The following is an 18,697-nucleotide window of genomic DNA, read 5'->3' on the forward strand; positions in this document are numbered from 1 at the left end:
CGCTTGTGTGTATGATTTTCCCTTTTCATTCAAATTAACTGACTTACTTTTAGGGGGCGAATCGAGCCCGTTTCCTTGTTGTTCGACTGACCAGCAACCCCCAACACGTTCTCGGGCCTGTTCAAAACACCAAATGGCACCGCGGCTGGCCCAAGTGGTGCTCCGGTTAGCCTAAATATCATTGACTCGACAGTGGTTAGCTCTCGAGAATTGTAACGGTTAACCGTCACACACCAGTAGCCCTCACTGAGCCTAACCCGTAGTGCCATTTTACCATTCCGTGTTTTTAAACACGCCCCACGTTCTCTGTCTTTGCGGTTTGAAACCCAAAAGAAACCCTATTTACCGAAATGAATGGATCACCTTTTAAGGTACTCCACTACAAAATAATGGAGAAAATCATGTTCTTTATATAAGGTAGATCTCAAGTTAGGTGAAGTAATCGGTTTATCAAAGCAGGATCTCGCGGAATGCAAGTAGATGAAGGGGGTGGAATTCGGACTTCGCTTTTGATTTTCGAATTCTGGCTTAGTATGATGCTGGAAATCAAACAGGTCTAACAAAACAAGGTTGTTTGTGGTTTGAGTAAAGACTCGCAAAGAGGGAAAGAAATTTTGACTGATCGGCTGCATTAACACGTAAAAACCGTGCATCGGTTTTTAAAATACAGAATACACTAGTTATGCAGCGCCCTCTCGTAGGACAACATAGAATATCCCACGAGTCACTTGTATTTTCTAGGTTTACACACAAGCTTTTTGGTGAGTCTGTATACCAAGAAAATACAAGTGACAAGTGGGATGTTCCACGGTATCCCACGAGAGAGCGTTGTATTACTATTTTATACCACGCCATAGAAGATACAAATTACAATACAATCAATGCGACATACGCGCGGCGTATGGTGGGAAGGTTGGATGAAATTCCGTCGAATATACAACGGATTCCTGTATTGTGATTGGCTGTGTTTTCTATGGCATGGTATAAAACTGTACATAAAACACGGAGGATGCGAAGTTACACGTGCGTGTCTTGTTTAATAGTCGCCTGCAACTGAGCCAACTATAACTAGCTTCACCGGTGACATTGCTAATGAAACTTGCTTAAATCTCCTCCTTTATGTGGCAACGAAACAAGAGAGAACTCCCAAAGCACACCGCTATCATTCTATCATGCAATAAAACCAGATCCACATATGAGGAAATTGTATTTGCTTCACTCACTGTTAGGCAAAGAGAAACTTCACGAAAGCGTTGAAATCATTACAAATTTTTCGCGTATTTTTAAACAAGTTCTTGTAATCTCCTTTGCAAGTGACTGATCTTCAATGTGCTGAAGACTGAACTGATGAATGAACGACTAAGCGAAGCCATCACGCTAGCCACATAGCTGTAAGAGTGATGGACAGACATCCAGAAGCTATACACAAGATACAATGAAGTAACAACTACGCCTGAGATCGGTATAACCAACAAGAAGACACCTAACAGACCCAAGAACACTATCAACCCTGCTACACCTTGAACTGCCAGCACGTGGAACAGAACGATACCCATGGATCCCATAGTGAAAGATGCAAACAGAAAGACCGGGAGAAACCCAACAATTACAGTAACACTCAGCGCTAACGTGATGACGGGATGGTTTTGAGCAGTTTGCAGGATTTTCCTGGGCACGAACAGAACATAATCTTTGGTGTTTTCCACTGTCTCCTCCAAAAGGTGGATAAACACATCCAACCGTGAAAACGAAAAATCAAGGTCGCCCATGGTAAAGATTACCTGTTGAAGTAAAAGACGGAGCTTTAAGCACTTGAAAGAAAGAGCCTGCTCGCTCGCTAGCACTTGCCTAAGTTATTTTGTTAATAAGCAATCCCCTGCCATGAAGACGACTAGCTCCGCTAGTTGAGATACTGGCCGACCAATACTTCTTTTCTCTTCAATCGATTTGGTGCAGCATGTAAAGGGTATTCTAGTGGTCTGGGCCTTACCCGTGGATGTTTGGTCAACTTCAGAAACAAACTCCAAATGATTTCACCATACTGAAAGTGTTAACATCGCACTGATCAGTCAGTTTCGTGAGTTGTCTCATTTGTGATAGAAGAATGTCACGAACAAATGAGGTAACAATTGTTTCAATGCGCGCGCGAGCATACTGACGTTCGACCACACCCGGCAACCTAATCAATCCTCTGGGAATTTCTTTGACTCATGCTCAGGGCGAGTGTGGAGAGAATTTAGATTTTATTGCCTTGGGCACATTTCTATCATTGGACGGTAATTTTTTACTTTTCGATGAGCTTAAGTCCATCCTCGTGTTAGCCTCATGAGCGTCGTAGCCTGACTACGACAATGGTCCGGTGTAAGATTAAGCAGGGGACCGGAGGTGGGACTTCTTAAAATTTTCTCTGTTTTAAGCCACACCTTCTGACTGACCGAAAGTCATTTTTTAAACCTCTGTTACCAAGGTAACTGCGTTCCTTCCACTGAACAGGACAACTCGGATTAATATTAATCCGTGGATTATAATAATAATAGATTGCAATAGGGCTATTATAATCCATTATTATATGGCTGTCTCACAAGGACTGGGAACTAGTGAATTCACGAATTTGATTGGCTGAAATCGATATTGAGAGCGGCCTAGATTTTCCCAACGAGACCGGCATCTAGACCGGTTACATTTTGCGGTGAAAAAGTTGCAAACTAAAATGCAAAAATATTGACTATTTTCTTCTAACAATGTTTATTTATGGAAGTGCCAAAAAGCCTAATGAGAAAAAAGTAAAGAGCAAACTTTGGCAGAATTAAGTTCTCTTCACCGCCGTTCGTGAGCAAAATTTCAGTTAGTACAAACCAGTTACATTAAACGAATTAAATTGTTCTTGTTTGCCATATAATAAACATCTTATTAACCGAGCTTAGTCGGTCTGTATGGGAGAATCTTGACCTCGGTCGTGTGTACAGACCTCACTGCGTTCGGTCTGTACCCACGACCTCGGTCAAGATTCTCCCATACAGACCTCCTGCTCGATTAATAAGAGCTAAGTAATAAATTATTATAATCCAGCAATAGATTATTATAATCCAGTGATAGATTATTATAATTCAGTAATAGATTAAGGCACGACAAAAAATTGGAAGGATAGATTATTATTAATAATATTATCCGGGTTAACATTAATCTCTATTATAATCCAGATAAAATTTCCGTGAATGTTCGGATATATATAACAGATCCATATGACAGACACACTGCAGACATAACACGGGACTGACGGGACATAAAACTGATCATATCAGTCACATGACGATCACTTGCATGTGCTGGAGCTGGTAGGTACCACGATGTTGACCCTAGAAGTAAATGAAAAGGAACAAGCGCCTCTGGGCCAGCAAATCCGTGCCGTGGGCATGTGCTTTTACAAAAAAGGGGACCTTGAGAAAGGCGATAACTACCAGCTGCGTAGGAATTGCGGCAATCCCAAAGACATTAACTGTTTCGAGGTTCGGAGCCGTCAAATCACGATGGCAACTATGAACCTGAATTTCTCCCTTCTCTTGGCGCCTTTTGTGGATGAAAACATTATCTGGGAACTGACATGGTAAGCATATTGTATATGATGTAAAGTTCACGAAAAAACTATTTCAGCTGTTTCAAACAATTAATCATGGTGGGACATCATAGATCATAGCTTTGTATTTATTCCTAGCTTAGCGTTTGAAGATGCAAAGTAGAGTAGGGGAGATTCGGGTCGACCAGGAAGAGCTCCCAGAGTACGTGTGGTGTTTAACGTTCATGCCTAAGATCGTTAAAAAATGTCAATCTTCGGAAATTTTGGACAATGATTAATCATAGGTAGGAATAATATTAATGCTACATAGGATTAATAGGAATCCTATGAAGGACTAATATTAATCAGATTAATATTAATCAGATTAATATTAATCTAAGATTAATATTGATCCTTATTGATTAAGGCATAGCTCAAACCTCAGTAAAGGATTATAATAATCTATTACTGGATTATAATAATCATTAGGATTAATATTAATTCGATTAATATTAATCCGAGTTGTCCTGACTGAGAGCAAAAATTATAGTGTTTCAGATCAGTCACTTGTTTGCAACAAAATGCAGTCTGCTGCTTCACAAATTATTGGCGTACTACATATTATACCTATTACAGTTGAGTTTAATAAGTCCTGGAGTTTACAGCTTTCAATTTGTCCCTGAAATTCCCCGTAAGTTTGCAGTACATTCTTGCACAGTCTTTCGTATTCTTTCCATTTGTGTCCACCGCTTTTCCTGATATAAATCATAATCCAAAAAATGAACTACGACGGCGATAGAATTCCACTCTAACTCCTTCGCCAAGACACGGAAGTAAATCGTGACATTTTTGGCTGGCCTTCTTCAGAATTGTGGATGGCAACCACACAATGATGTCTGTCAGGACATGGGCCACGCGGAGAACCGTTGTAATGATGAGGTAGATGATAAACACAAAGGCGGTTACTTTGGTTCCAAATAACACGATCGGCACAAACATCCCTAAGAGACATAGCATTCCCAATGCAAGAACACCACCCTGAAAGAGAAGGAGAGAGAACAGGACGAATACAGAAGACCCGGCCACGAAGGCTAGGAATAAAAAGAAGGGGAGAAAACCAGTAATGATGAACGTCCCGAGGAAGACTGAAGCCACCGGGTGTCTTTGAATCATTTGCTTGAGTTTCCTGGCTTTACTCATAGCTTGGCAGTTGTTTAAGTCTTTCAACTGATCTCTCATGGCGTGAAGGTTTGGATTCAGCCACGGAAAAAGAAGATCGCTTTCAATCATTGTGAGAATAATCTAAAAGAGATAATGTTACAATGCAGTCATGTATTGTTTTACATACGCTCGAACTTGGTTTCTTTTCAAAGAAAACCTAAACATAGATTGGCGTAGTCTCATCCTTAGCCTAGCGCGAGCGCGCGCGATCAACCAGTCTGATGTCTCACAAATACTCACTTAGTTAGTCCTGTAACATCTGCCATGAGATGAGAACGCACAGTGATGGAAAAAAGTACGATTGACGTAAGATAAAGTTTGAACCTGCCTTTTCCTGAACTCATCAATACCTTGGTGCAGCCTGCAAACTGTGGAGCTCTTCCACTCAATTATATGTCTCAACAATGGGACTGTGTTACGTCATGCGCTATTCGATCTGATATCTGACCCGGACCGTCGCAAATTTTGCTGCAAGTAACCTCGGGGAGAAAAAACGTTTTGAATAACTCTGCATTTATTGAATGCTTGAGCCAGACAATACGTAATCCTTAACATTTCCTTTACTACCTCAACTAGAGGGAATTTGAGCTAGGACTTTGTCTATACCTAACTTTGTGTTTATGATTTCATACTTGAAAATTTATTTCACTTCTACTGCTCATAATTGCGGAAATCAACAGTCACTGTTCTTTGGCGATGATTTTCCCGCCCGTAGGGAATATGCAATTTACCATGCAAAATGCAAAAGTTCTCAACCTCGTCCCCAGGGCCTTCTCCACTTATCAACATGAAAATCGTCGAGGAGAAGGCCCTGGGGACGAGGTTGCGCCAGCGAAGCACTGAGCCCGCGATCTTAACCCAAACCTAAGGCGGTGTTATCACCCATAAGTCCATGCGAGCTTCCTTGTACCTTTCTCTCTAAGCCAACATCAAAATGGTGGGTTTTCGAGAATGCATATGCTGTAGAAATCCCTTTCCATCGCATCTTTGTATGTCTTTATATAGCCATTTCTTTTCTCGTAGAAACTACCGAACATCCTTCTTTTTCCTGGTTTCTCTATCTCGCTAAAAATTCTTCTATAGCTGAAAAAGAAATCGAACGAAAATAACACTCGTGAATTTCTTGTCTTACTCGCTGATTGTAGAAATCAGCTGCTGTATTTTAAGATATCGCTAAAGTTGCTCTGGATAATATTACGAATAATTGCAATAAAAGCATCTGTGTTATTTCTCATGTGGTGCAAACATCGCATATTGATAAACATTGGGTAGTTGAGCTTATGTAGACCAGGAAAGAGCTATAAAGTTTCGGCCAGTGTAAACTTTGCTCTTCACCTTTGTCATTCAAACCCAATCTTCTTCAGTTTTAAAACATAGCCACTTTAAGACAATCTTATATGTGGGCAACGGTACTCTTGTAAGAACGAGGAATATTTGTGTAGAGGTTATGTACACAACATTCAAACTTTACTGATGAAGAAAAGAGTTGGCTAGGTCATAGGGTTTTATTCATGGTATCAATTTGATTAATGGCATTGTAGGTGAAGGTAAAAGCTCACGAGCTTCGTGGGAAGAAGAAGGAAGAACTTCTGAAGCAGCTGGATGAACTCAAGAATGAGTTGTCTCAGTTGGAAGTTGCTAAGGTGACTGGTGGTGCTGCTTCTAAACTCTCTAAAATGTAAGTAGAAATTAACATGTTACTCTAAACCTCAAAACTCTCTTGTGATGTAAACTGCTACTGTTTGATTGCAGTCCTCAATTTCCCAGGTACGCTGGGACTGTGGAAGGGGGAATGGGAACTTTAGAGCTCTCAAGTCTCACGCATTGAGCGTGAGACTCGCACAAACAAATTCAATCTTATGCTCTCACGCTGAAACTATTATTTCTCACGTATTTAAGATTCCTTGCTGCCTTAGTGAAGTTCCTTCATAATAAACTATCTTTTATGACATAATTTCATCCTTGTTCGGTCAGTGATCAGACTGACAGCATGTAGAACAAGCATTATAACATGTTATTTTTACTTCTAGACACATGTAAGTCAGAATGTTAAGAAAGAGTTGATATTGGTCCAATAAAAAGAAAATTCTGAGATGTAAACAGTTGCTTTTAAAGCATCACATTTCTGCTCAGAATGAAGGAAGACACGTCTTAACTACTTCCATTTTTCAAAATTTACTAGGGTAGCATGTCCCCAGATCCCCCTAGCAGATCTCACTCTTTGCCAACAAATCAACTTGAGAGCTCTCGAACTTGGTTGTGGTGCACATACTGTCTTTAGGATCTTTTATACAATGAAAGACAGAAACTCACTCTTGAACCATGTGTTTCAGATCAGGCAGCTTATTGAAATCCTACAGAGGCCCGTGGGAGTGGGGGGCTGTACAAGATGATTACAAATACATCACCTACAGTGAAATTATAAATGCACAGGCTACAACAACAAAAAAATGATAACTGGTGTGGAAGTGCGTGGGTAGGAAAGCGAATGCCGGTAATTTGAAAACGTGAATAGTATAACTATTCAAAGACAGTTTTGTCCATAAAGAATTACTCAAGGGCGCTCACACGAATTGTTTTTGCGCATCCTTACTGCACACACAAATTCACACGCCACATTATGCATAAGCGTGCAACGATAAGCAATGATAGGGCAGATGGCTATTGCTACTACTTTACCTGGATTTAACAACCTTGGACGTTCAGTGACCCCTATTTTTCTTTTGATGGATCATTTTCTCTACCAAGTTTCTACATTTAGTGAAAAAATTAAGAAAATCTATCAATTAGAAGTTTGAATTTTTTGCAAAATGCACCATTGAATTCTGTTCTGGTTAGCTCTTTGTTTATCTGTGTGGTGGTTTCAAATGCCTTTTGAAGGGTTCAGTTTTGTTAAAACATTGGCAACATTTGGAATTATTTACGCAACAGACCCACTTCTACTAAATATGACTAAGATTGTTTGCCTCCGTTCCCTCACCTTCAATATATTTTTAACTATAAACCCCTGCAGACCATGCTGAATTACATGCGCAATTTTCAAAATCAGGGAAGTTTTCCACACACTTTATCTCTGAAACAAAGTCGGTGACCACCGATTTTTTTTGCATTTCTGATATAAGTAACTCATTACCTGACTGCAGTAAAAATTTTAAAAAAATGGAAAATTTTCGCACGAATGTCCTTAAGATATCTTGACATAGTAATTTGGCATGCTTGTTTCCTTTCATGTCACTTACCTGTTTAATTTCATTCAAAGGCCAGGTCACCGAGCAGACAACTGTAAAATGGTCTATTGACACTACAGTTGGCAGACACCCATATCCCACAGTGACTTTTACTTGTAGTTTCATTTTCATCATTTTCCGTTTTGTGTTTTACAGCCACTTTCAGTGTTACGTGCATGGGTGACATCTTTCGACATGCTATGTAAGTGGCTGAAAGACCATTTAACTGTGAAACTGGCAGGTTTCATAGCATGTTGAGAGATGGCATGTTGAAAGATAGTTGCTATGCACTTAACACTGAAAGCAGATGTAAACATGTCCCACAGAAAGTACTGCATTGGGCTAATTTATCAATCCTAACAAGTGATTTTTCTTCTTTTGCAGCAAACTTGTGCGAAAGTCCATTGCCCGAGTTTTGACTGTTATTAGCCAGACCCAGCGTGAGAACCTGCGCAAGTTCTACAAGACAAAGAAATTTAAACCCCTTGACCTTAGGCCAAAGAAGACCCGAGCCATGAGACGTGCCCTCACCAAGCATGAGGCTTCCCTTAAGACCAAGAAGCAGCAGAAGAAGCTCACACACTTCTCATTGAGGAAATATGCTGTAAAAGAGTAACTCAAAAATGTCTGTCAATAAATACCTTGTGTAGATAAACGTTTCTCTGCGAATTTATTTCTCAGTGGTACCGAGTCATTTTCCTTCCTTCCTTTTGGGGCTGTGGCTAGCAACAGTCAGGCACTTGCTGTGGTAACTATTTTGAATTTATTTGTTTATTTCACATTTTTTTAGAGGCATCATGTAAACACAAAAAAAGCATGCTTTCTCTGTATTGCCCTGGTAAGAATTTGGTCTGGCTACCACCCTGTCTCCATTACACCACATACAATCAACTCTTCAAGGTAGATGTTGCCAGGTTGCCAGGAAATACACCAAATGTGAAGTGTCTTTCTAAGGAAGGTTTCTACATTGGAGGGAGTTGATGTAACCTGCAGGGCTGTCAGTCATCTGCTGCCCTTAGCTGAGGGCTGGAGATAACTAACATTTCAAGCTACCAATTACAGGGCAGTGGATATTGTTAGCAGACAATCCGCTCACCGAGTTGTACACTTGCCCTCATCGGCTCACTTCGCTCGCCAACGCTTGCCAACTTTCTTACCAGCTCACTTTGCTTGCTGATGGCTTTGCTTATTGCTGTCAATGATGAGAGCATGCTTGCAGGCCATTTGTATCTTATTTCTCATGCATAAGTTTTAAACTGGTTAAAACTTGTCAAAAAGTTCCCGACTGTGGACGGTGGCTGATTAAGCAATCAAGCAGTTACAAGCAGAGGTTACCTCCCATGTCTCACCGAGCAGAAACAGAAGAGAATCTCTGTCTCGCAGGGTACAGAGAAGTCAGTAGAGAGATTCTGCATTCTACATATTTATCTTGAAACACTCACTCGTAAATTTGGGAAATAAAGGCCCTTTCTTGCACTTGAAAACTATGCTGCCTCAAATTTGCCTAGAAATATCCAGAGACTGAGGTGATCATGGTAATGTCTATGTTTTGCAAAGTGTTCAACACTGCTGCAGCTTACTTTTCTAGTATTTTCCTTAAATGAGATGCAAGTCTGTCGCAGGATTACCCGCCAGCAATGAGATAGAGTCATTATGCTGCTAAAATACTTTAATGAAGACCTCAGCCAGAGTTTGACCACAGACCAACCAATCCCAGGTCCAGTTCGACCATTAGGCCAATGTGCCTCCCATTCGATAGTGAACATTGCAATGGACAAAATAATATTGTGTTGCATACTTGAACAATGTCTATTTGGAATAAATAGGTAGTACATCTAGACTATAACACCTTTGAGTGTTATGGTTAAAATGAAAGGAAGAACAATCTCAGATTCCATGTTGTTTATTCCTGCATTTCCTGCATTTATTTCTTCCACTTTTATTGCTTCCATTAGACATACATTTATTCCTATGTTTCCTGCAGTTGTTTGTTCTAGTTTTATTGTTTCCATTAGACATCTTGATCAAAATTTTCAAATTTACACTTAATTTTAAATGCCAGGTGTTGGTTAAGTTGCAAATTGACAAAAATTGGCCACTTATGGAAGTCAGAGCCACCTGTCTTCTCAAGTAGCTATTTTCTTGGAAGATGGTTGAAATTCAGGCTAATGACTCCTGAAAATAACTAGTTATTTTTTTTTTATTTAGCTTACAAAATTTTGTGTAACCCTTGAAGACTGCACCTAACAGAAGATTTAAAGTTTGCAGTCTGACCCATACCTAGAAATGTATATGTTTCAGAAAACTATAACAGATTCTATACTTTTTCTATTTTCAAGACATTGGTAGAAAAACTATCTTTTTGGGTTACAATACTAATAGCCTGCAAATGCAGACATCTTTGTGGCTGTCACTTGTCTCCGCCATAAATAACGGTGGAGACAAGCCACAGCCGGAAATAAGCCTGCATTCGCAGGCTTCAATACTTAAGACAATTGTGTTGTTCATAGGTGTAAACATTATCTCATGTTTGATGACAATGACTCAGGAAAGTAAACAGTGTCTGATAAATGATCATTTTCATGGTGGAATCCATGGGCAAATAACTTATTGCTTACGTTTCCTTGGAATGCTTTCAAAGATGATTTGCATTCAGCAGTTAAACTTGTGTTGCTGTGTTTGTTTTACAAATCCTCTACTGATCTTTCAGCGCTTCTTGCGTTAGGGTGTGAACAAGGAACCCAAAAAGTCAGCACTGTTCTTGTTACCCAGTCTAACACTGCTTAGCACAATTAAAAAATGTGACATTCTTTCTAAGAAGTAGCATGCTTCTCCAACTCCAGGTCCTCTTTGCATAAATGCTATCCACCATGAAGAGTTGATATAAACACGATGCTGTCATTTTCTTGTAGCTCATAATCCAATTCACCCTGTAAGACAAACACAATAGCTGATTGCAGTTGAGTCTGTGGTCAAATATTCTTTTGTTTTGAAAGGCATGCAAACGAGGCGAAAGGGTCAATACAATGGACCCTTTCACCTCATTTGTGTGTCAAGCTGCTGATAACTGCTATAACAGCTATTCAAATTAAGGACGGTGCCTACTTTTGTTAGTGCACACATGTTCTGTACATCACGCAAGGCATGGTCTAACCGCCACGTGCGCTAGGATTGACATTGACCCTGGGCAGGTCTCGAACCTGGAATGTTCAAACGAGGATTGCTCGATCTGAAGACAAGCGCACTAACCATGAGACCCCTGCACCTCTCAACACAATTCAAGACAATCACAGTGAGAATCAAGTACATCAAACTTAGAACTAAAAGGTTATTAAATCATGTCCATACCATCAGCTCCCAGTCAGCTTCATTTATTAACACCAATATTCCAGGCCGTCTAATAGGAAGTAAAACTCATTATCACAACAATGCATGGCAAATGGTAGCTGAAAATAATCAACTCAGATTCAAGGCCCAAAATATTGACCACCATGATTATTAATTTAATTTTCTTCAGCTTTAAATTAAGACAATCAAATTTTTCTGCCTTCTTATGCAAGTTGCTGGCAGTCTGGTTATTTCAGGTTGCCAGTACCCTTATTTAATTTAGATAGGACCCTGCACACGCTATGATTGGTCAAAAAGCCATGTTTTATTGGTATAAAACAGAAAAAGTGTGTTTTATTGTTTTTGGCCACATTAACTCTAGTCAACATTTGTGTTAGAGAGAGTGAAAAACATTTTCTTTGAAGAAATTTGTGATCAGACATTTGCTGATGTTTGCATGTAGCACTTTTGTGGTATTTAATTGTGTCAGTTTGTCGATCTGTGTGCTTTGCTGTTTCCACTCAAAGCATGTAAAATCGATATCATAAAGCAAATGGGGAAGCCTAAGCCGTGTATTACACTGTGATAAAACACTACAGACATTTGAGAACACTCAAGAAATGTGGAAAATACTCACCTGCAGCTTGTGTTTTCTACATTTCCCCTGTGTTCTCAAATGCCTGTCATGTTTTATCACAGTGTAATACACAGGTTAGGTTTCTTTGTTTTTCAGTTTGTAAGAAGGGTAAAATAAAAGGATGTTGTTGCCACATTGTGTGCATGCATAATGAACCACCCTAACGTCTGCAAAGTCCCAAGATGTATGAAAGAAATGAGAAGTGGTAGGCTGATAATGGCCTGTGTGTTATAAGGACATTAGAAGTTCCACTGTATACTTACCACCTGACTCAAATCTTATGATCATCTGTTTCCTAGTGATGGCTCTTGGTAACTTTCATAATAATTATTTCAAGACAACCAATCTTACAAAGAACAAAAATATATGTTTCTTACACTGATTCCCCTTGAATAAACAGTTCTGGTCTTTGTTTTAATAAATTATCTTTGATCCATGTTAGTAATCTTCTAATAGTCCCTGGAGGAGAAAAACAATTCCAATTTAAAATATTCATCACAATAAACATCAAACAAATAAGATCTGTATCGAACTAGCAATTTAGCTTAAAAAACATATGTTTTGTAACTACATTATTTTCATTTCTCTAGGAATAAAATAAACTCTAGCTTGAAGGATTAATTATAAAAATTAAATTTTGTTTGATAAATGTAATATATTTTCTCCTTTATACAACAACAAAAATAGCCAGGGTGATGAAAAAAAAAAACAAAACACGATCATCATCTGGAGCATATGTGATGATATGATGCCAAATTCTTAGAACTAGTATAACGGGAAATTAAAGAAACTATGTAAGGAGAAGTAACTCACATGAATCTTGATCCTTGGGTAAAACAACGTCGTGTTCCTTCACTTTATTGAATAGAAGTTCGGCCCCGCCGCTGAAGAATTAAACAATATACGGTTAACACTATCTCAATGATCAAAACGTTTTTCGTGAATTTCACCCACAGCAAAAAGAAACACAAAGAAAGTACCTAAACTGAACTGAGATTTTCAGTCCGTCCGCCATCTTACAAGCTCACGCGCACATCTCCCTGTACTCAGTCGCTGAGCTCAATGTCAATTTCGCGTGGGTGTCTGCGTGGGATCACGCGCATACCACGCGTGGGGTTTGTTAAAAAGCTGAAATCAACGTCTACGGTCGCGGTATACCCAAGACTTGACATCAAAGAGCCACACTGTACTTATTAAATAGTTATTGTTCAGTGGTTCAAAACGCCTATCGCTAGACAAGGATAGGCCAGCGCGCGTGGAAGGGGGATTCCCTTGCAAGATCGTGTCACTGTGCGTGAGCTAAAGAACACCCGTGTTAAAAAGAACGCGCTTGTCTTAAACTAAATATGTCTAACAACGTAGATAGGAAAGCCATTTTGGAAAAATATTAAACAAATTTACTTGATAAATATGATCTCACTAATTAGTTTTCCTCTCGCACGTAATTGTGACGTCAAATTCGATTGATGATCTTATTGCAACTTACACCAAGAGAAGTCTTACCCAACGAAAAATGACAATTTGGCTTTTGAAAACTAAAGTTACTCTTGGAAGTGCGCTTCGAAATGCATTTCAGGACAAAGGGTGTCAATTTTAAAGGTAATTTTAATGGTTAAAATTTAAAATGCTTAGCTGAATACACGTCCAGTGGTCTAAATCTTAGTTTTAAATTTGAAGCCAACTATTAGAATGTAGAAAGTGCAATAACTGATGTTTTTCATTTTTTATATTGTTTACTGTGTAAATCATCTTTACTGTCAGGGATCAGCTTTTCTGATCAAAATGGACGTTGCCCTTCCCAGGTTGCGCCGGAATCTGCTCATCATAGGAAAACAGTAAGTGGAACTTTTAATATTATTTCAATTTTAATTCTTCTTGCTGGCCAAATAAAACACAATCAGTGTTCGGGAGTATGGGGTGAATGGCCGATTAAACTCAAGTCTCAACGTAGCTGTGACCAGAGATCTATCGCACTTTAGGGAAGGTTTCAAGCCTTTCAAGCATATGATGCAGCATCCCATTGCACTTGCCTCCTTTTATATTTTCTTAAAACAGTGCGCTATATTTTGTGATCTAGTTAGCTGTATCATCTCTAAAGATTACATTTAGAAGATAGATTGGCAATCAGAAAATTTCCCGCCGGGCCCTAAAAGAGAAATATCCGAGGAGTTAGCTGCGGATTTAATCAAAGTTCGCGTGCATTCTCATAACCCTCCGCTTGAATGATTTGTTCAACAGGATTCGGAAACTTCCCTCAAGGATTCGACGAGCAGTTAGACGAGGTCTGGAACGGGTTCTCGTCCACCTTAGACTCTCACGTGACCCTGACCGGAAACTGAAGCGATTCCAAAGTAGCATAGACAAGATTTTCAGTGCAAACCGACGCGGAAGCAGCAGGGGAGCAGATGAATCGTCTGGTTTTATTAGCGATGAAGAAGAATTGGATGACGTACCCCCGGATTACAGTAACACGGAACTACAAATCAAACTTGTTCCAGTAAATCCTGGAGGTCTGTCGGCCGAAACTGATGGACCGATCGAAATTGAAATGATTGTTTTTAAAGACCCCCCTTTATCAAAAAATAAATAAACTTCGGTAGCATATACGGTTGGGGATCAACTGTTACAGAAACGTCAAATAAGATGGCAGCTGCCAGTAAAATTATGGCTTCTTATCAGCAGTCAAGAGGGACTCGATGAGTGCAAAACATGCAGAACGTATGAAATGCCTAAAATAAGGTCTCTAGCTTGGTCGACAGGTCATTGGCGATTAATTCCGTACATAAACTACCATAAACTCCTTGTGATTATCACAAGCAAAACTAGAACGAAAGTAATAACTCGTAATTTAAAGAGGATGTAATTTCATCACTGATAGCATTTTCCACTCGCTAGATGAGTCTTAACCTGTTATTCAATATATCTCGACTAAGATGCAAGTCTTGATATTCCAAATACTGTCAAATGCACGTCGAGGCTGGCATAGCGAAGTAGGAATAAAGGCTGTTTTCTCTCCAGTTCTGATATTTTGTATTCGTTTGTCTCCCGAAATCTCTATTGGGACTCGTCTGGATAGTATAGATTGCTGAAAACCTGCCTGCTAAGTGCTTTCTTTATTCTCTACCTGGACTTTACAGGTTAAGGATGATGTTAGATATTCCATGTATTCATTCCTACAACATAAGGAAGGTAATACAAAACTATTAAAGCTTCGCGAGCGTCACCGGCGCGTGGGAAATGGTAAAAAGTGGCAAATTGCAAGGTTGGAACACTTATAATAACTTTTTAAATATATTTATTCAAATACTAGAATTCGCCCTCTATATAAATAGCTATGAGATATTCTCTTTTTCTGATCCTATGCATATTCATGCAACCAACACTGAGGATGCCAGACCTAGTTTTCACTTCACAAAGAAAGAAAGAAAGAGAACTCAGACACACGTGAAGTTCCGTTGAATTTAAATGTTGGAACACTGCGAGGTTATTCTGTACCTCGTTTTATCAAGTTCTTTTTTTTTCGAATATCCCCTTTGCACAGTAAAAACAATCTTACAGTTCGTCTCTTTTCCTAGATAGACATTCTCTTTTCGTCTCTATCGCCCTGGCACTAGTAATATCAAGATAATTCGTAACAAGTTTCTTAAACTTCAGTCTAAACTCCACAGCAGTGCGCAGTCTTGCAGGAATGTCCTTTGTCAAGATGTCTTCATCTTGTGGCATTCCTGTAGTTCTACCAGACATCTCATCGCGCAGATGTAACGACAACAAATTTAACGCGACTACTTCGTCTTTGCAAGAGTACAACGAGTTGCTTTCCACATGAAGCGAAGGGCTATTGAATATTTTCTTTAGCTCGGACAATTTGCTTGGATTGCTTCCTTCTCGCACCAGGTCGTCTACCTGTTTGTCCGAAAGCGCTTGAACTCTGAAATTTGGAAGACCAGCTGCTTTGAAAGTAAACTTCTCGCTGTATTTTACCCTCTTCTTGAGTTTCAACATTTCCACAAATCTTCTTCGCATTCGACTGTTTTGTTCTGGTAAAGGACTAAAGAATTTGCTTCCTTCGGGAACGAACACGCCATATTCCAAAAGTGTTTGAATGCTGTCACCCATCGGGTTAACATCAATGAAGATAGCATCACCTTCTTGCACCGTGGCGTTGACATGTCTGTATCGTAACGCACCACCCTTCGTCCACCATGTTCCCCCAGCATTGGGCCGATATGTGAACATGTTTAAGCCCTGTAAAGCCAACACGATCGTATCTTATTTAAACGCGAGGGTTTTGAAGACTAACGTTAAACGTTTCGAGAATCTTATAACGAACACAAAGTGTGCATTGGTAATGGGGGTTAATTCTGCTAAGTTTAGCTACAGAAAAATTTGATGTCTTATGGTCAATTAGCCTGTGTACCAATACATGCAGGAGTGTCTTTGTGCAAGCTTATCGTTAAATACAAGCCATGGACCACAAGCCTCGTCCATAACGGTTTAGCAAGTACCTCATGCTACATTCTCTCAGACAACTTTACTAGACAAATTTAGTGGTGTCAGGGCATGTAGACTTCAAAACAGTCATAACTTTTTTTGACCTTGTACAGTCTTCAAACAAAAGGTCCAGAGCAAGCGCTGAAATGGTTTGCAACAAAATCATAAGCGTTGATTGCTTGGCTTCACAGTTGCACATCAGGGTAAGAGGTAATTCTTATCAAGTAAGTTAAATGTACCTATAAAAGCTACAAGGTGCCAAAAGAGGGCACAACTTACAGGCACCAAAGTCCTGACTGGGCGTCCTGTGTTACTTGTCACATTAAAACTGTTTGACTGGACTGCACAAACTGCTTTTACCTGAAACATCACAGAAAGTTATCTAGAGATTAATATGTCTTTGGCTATATGTATGCAGAGTTAAGTTTTTCTTTACATTCACTTACATTCATTTACTACATAAGACTACTCTTCTACTGAAAATACGACACCTTGCTGACAAAGACTAAAAGTAAACCACCTATTATTGCTGACCCTAAGCTTACCATTATTCAGATATGAATTAATTTTTTGGCAATTTCTCGGCTATCAGTTTAAATTTCAGCCCCTTTCTCAGTTATTAGTAAATTTTGCACATCTCAGGTCTTAGCTATCAGCAAAAAAAGTGGTCATGCTGTCATTTCTGAATTCTCAGCAGGCAGTTCAAATCTTCATTGCAATCCTAAGCTATCTCACCCCATTTAGACCCTCTATGACAAGTTAAAGTATAATTTTAAGCCCTCTTTGAAACTTAACCCCTCTTCCTGATGTTATCAACCACAAAAACAAAGTAAATCTCAACAAGTGCAAGTTTGAGTTCCTCACTCTTGGCAAGGGATGTTTTTACTACGTGTACAAGAAACACTAGCCAATCTTAGCGCTAGGGAGGTGTCCTTACTGCTAGAACTTAATTGTGATGAATTAATTGCAATAAAGCTCTTATTGAAATCGTACCAAAGTGTCAGGATCAAGATCTTTTCCAGCAAACATGCCAAAGCTATTCAGCTTTGGTGTGAGATTAGCTGCGAGCATGGAAACCATGTCTTTCCACTTAACAGCTTTTTTAACCAATTTGTCATCTTGAAGCTCCTTCAGCTCTCCTTCACTCCACATCCACAGTGTATCACATTCATGTTTTGAAAGAATCTTGAAGTAAGGAAGCCACTGTTCATCTCTAGTGTGAATGGAATAGAGAACAAATACAGCCACCTGCATCAAGTGCATCACACGTCGCTCCATGTAATCTGGACGGTTAAGAATTTGATGTTCCGCAAGCAATAACTGCTCAAGGGTTGGCCCTATCATTGACCTGAAATTAGAAAACAGTTTGTGAATGTACTACTAATTTGAAATCAGTTAAATAATTTGCAGGGTATATATTTGTGGTCAACCGATAAACTTTTGTTCCAGCAAAGCTGGCATTTTGTAGCATATTTTTTTCTCTTTCTTTTTCTGACTGGACACACATTGGTGGATGGTGCTACCTGGTCATCCGTTGTACCTGTGCCTGTGGTACTTGTTAAGCAACCATGTCAAAGATATGCCGTCACACGTGATCAGTGACTATCAGTACAAGAAAGTTCTAGTTATGGCAAGTTTGCAGCTTCACCACAAACTAACGTCTATATATAGGGCTTGTTGTGATCCACTTTTGGGTGAATCGGAAAAAGGAGAAAAGTAATTTTGTATAAAAGTAGCAATCTATGATCTCAAGGAATTGTGTTAAAGTACCTTTCAACAGTGGCAGAGTTAACATGTAGGGATTGAGGAACCATCAATACTGATTCTTTGTCTACAATCTCTCGATCAGCCACAGCGGTCAACTTTTGGTCTTTGTTTTTCATGAATCTGCAACGGCATCTTCCACCATGATCTTGAAACCATTTTTGGAAGTCATCCAAGTCGCCATCTGTCGTTACGTGCTCGCTTTTGAGAAAGTAAAAGAAATCAAGAGACAAAACAAGGATGGTTGCTGCAATCCGTTTAGTTGTCATTGTTCGAGTTCCGTTGACGGGAAGTCTTTGGATAGTTTTGAGAAAGATTTTTGAAATCTACCAGAAGTAGAATGCAATGTAGCTTGAGCGAATGAAAATCTCTCTCAAGTGAAAAGGTTTAAAATCAAAAGGAAAATGTCTCATTAAAAATTTAGCAGTCGCAAGCAGGCAAGTGGCTAATACTTGCAAGGCGTTTTTGTTTTCGCTT

At 39.4% G+C, this 18,697-nt stretch overlaps 4 protein-coding genes across 4 annotated transcripts; 2 read left to right on the plus strand and 2 right to left on the minus strand.

Annotated features, from left to right (window-relative positions):
• Nucleotides 1–5,626: 5,626 nt before the first annotated feature.
• Nucleotides 5,627–8,656, plus strand: LOC110042963 (large ribosomal subunit protein uL29-like). Its single transcript, XM_020748353.2, has 3 exons — nucleotides 5,627–5,711; nucleotides 6,316–6,452; nucleotides 8,386–8,656. Exons 1-3 carry the CDS (start codon nucleotides 5,709–5,711, stop codon nucleotides 8,615–8,617), a joined length of 372 nt encoding a protein of 123 aa, XP_020604012.2. The 5' UTR covers nucleotides 5,627–5,708; the 3' UTR covers nucleotides 8,618–8,656.
• Nucleotides 8,657–9,888: 1,232 nt separating this feature from the next.
• LOC110042964 (ubiquitin-related modifier 1-like) lies at nucleotides 9,889–13,027 on the minus strand. The gene is made up of 5 exons (XM_020748354.2): nucleotides 12,946–13,027; nucleotides 12,779–12,849; nucleotides 12,343–12,424; nucleotides 11,350–11,398; nucleotides 9,889–10,931 (listed from the first exon to the last, which is right to left on the minus strand). The coding sequence occupies exons 1-5, from the start codon at nucleotides 12,978–12,980 to the stop codon at nucleotides 10,863–10,865; spliced, it is 306 nt and encodes a 101-aa protein (XP_020604013.1). The 5' UTR covers nucleotides 12,981–13,027; the 3' UTR covers nucleotides 9,889–10,862.
• A 441-nt stretch (nucleotides 13,028–13,468) lies between these two features.
• LOC110042965 (uncharacterized) lies at nucleotides 13,469–14,983 on the plus strand. Its single transcript, XM_089274577.1, has 2 exons — nucleotides 13,469–13,800; nucleotides 14,204–14,983. The coding sequence occupies exons 1-2, from the start codon at nucleotides 13,676–13,678 to the stop codon at nucleotides 14,553–14,555; spliced, it is 477 nt and encodes a 158-aa protein (XP_089130703.1). The 5' UTR covers nucleotides 13,469–13,675; the 3' UTR covers nucleotides 14,556–14,983.
• A 78-nt stretch (nucleotides 14,984–15,061) lies between these two features.
• LOC110042961 (uncharacterized) lies at nucleotides 15,062–18,697 on the minus strand. Its single transcript, XM_020748351.2, has 4 exons — nucleotides 18,227–18,697; nucleotides 17,450–17,804; nucleotides 16,736–16,816; nucleotides 15,062–16,210 (listed from the first exon to the last, which is right to left on the minus strand). Exons 1-4 carry the CDS (start codon nucleotides 18,487–18,489, stop codon nucleotides 15,518–15,520), a joined length of 1,392 nt encoding a protein of 463 aa, XP_020604010.1. The 5' UTR covers nucleotides 18,490–18,697; the 3' UTR covers nucleotides 15,062–15,517.

This window comes from Orbicella faveolata, unplaced genomic scaffold (assembly GCF_042242905.1).
Source record: "Orbicella faveolata isolate gen_17 unplaced genomic scaffold, um_ofav_v1 contig_36, whole genome shotgun sequence".
Taxonomy (NCBI): domain Eukaryota; kingdom Metazoa; phylum Cnidaria; class Anthozoa; order Scleractinia; family Merulinidae; genus Orbicella; species Orbicella faveolata.

Excerpts from the sequence above, each read along its gene's own strand:
- LOC110042963 (XM_020748353.2), top strand. Across the intron at positions 6,453-8,385 it reads GCTTCTAAACTCTCTAAAAT|CAAACTTGTGCGAAAGTCCA; the intron begins GTAAGTAGAAAT and ends CTTCTTTTGCAG.
- LOC110042964 (XM_020748354.2), bottom strand. The coding sequence starts at position 12,980 with ATGGCGGACGGACTGAAAATCTCAGTTCAGTTTAG. Across the intron at positions 11,399-12,342 it reads TTTATTCAAGGGGAATCAGT|ACGGCCTGGAATATTGGTGT; the intron begins GTAAGAAACATA and ends ACTTCCTATTAG. Across the intron at positions 10,932-11,349 it reads AAGCTGACTGGGAGCTGATG|GGTGAATTGGATTATGAGCT; the intron begins GTATGGACATGA and ends TTTGTCTTACAG.
- LOC110042965 (XM_089274577.1), top strand. The coding sequence starts at position 13,676 with ATGTTTTTCATTTTTTATATTGTTTACTGTGTAAATCATCTTTACTGT. Across the intron at positions 13,801-14,203 it reads CTGCTCATCATAGGAAAACA|GATTCGGAAACTTCCCTCAA; the intron begins GTAAGTGGAACT and ends TTTGTTCAACAG.
- LOC110042961 (XM_020748351.2), bottom strand. The coding sequence starts at position 18,489 with ATGACAACTAAACGGATTGCAGCAACCATCCTTGTTTTGTCTCTTGAT. Across the intron at positions 16,817-17,449 it reads ATCTTGATCCTGACACTTTG|GTAAAAGCAGTTTGTGCAGT; the intron begins GTACGATTTCAA and ends GTGATGTTTCAG. Across the intron at positions 16,211-16,735 it reads CAGTCAGGACTTTGGTGCCT|GGCTTAAACATGTTCACATA; the intron begins GTAAGTTGTGCC and ends TTGGCTTTACAG.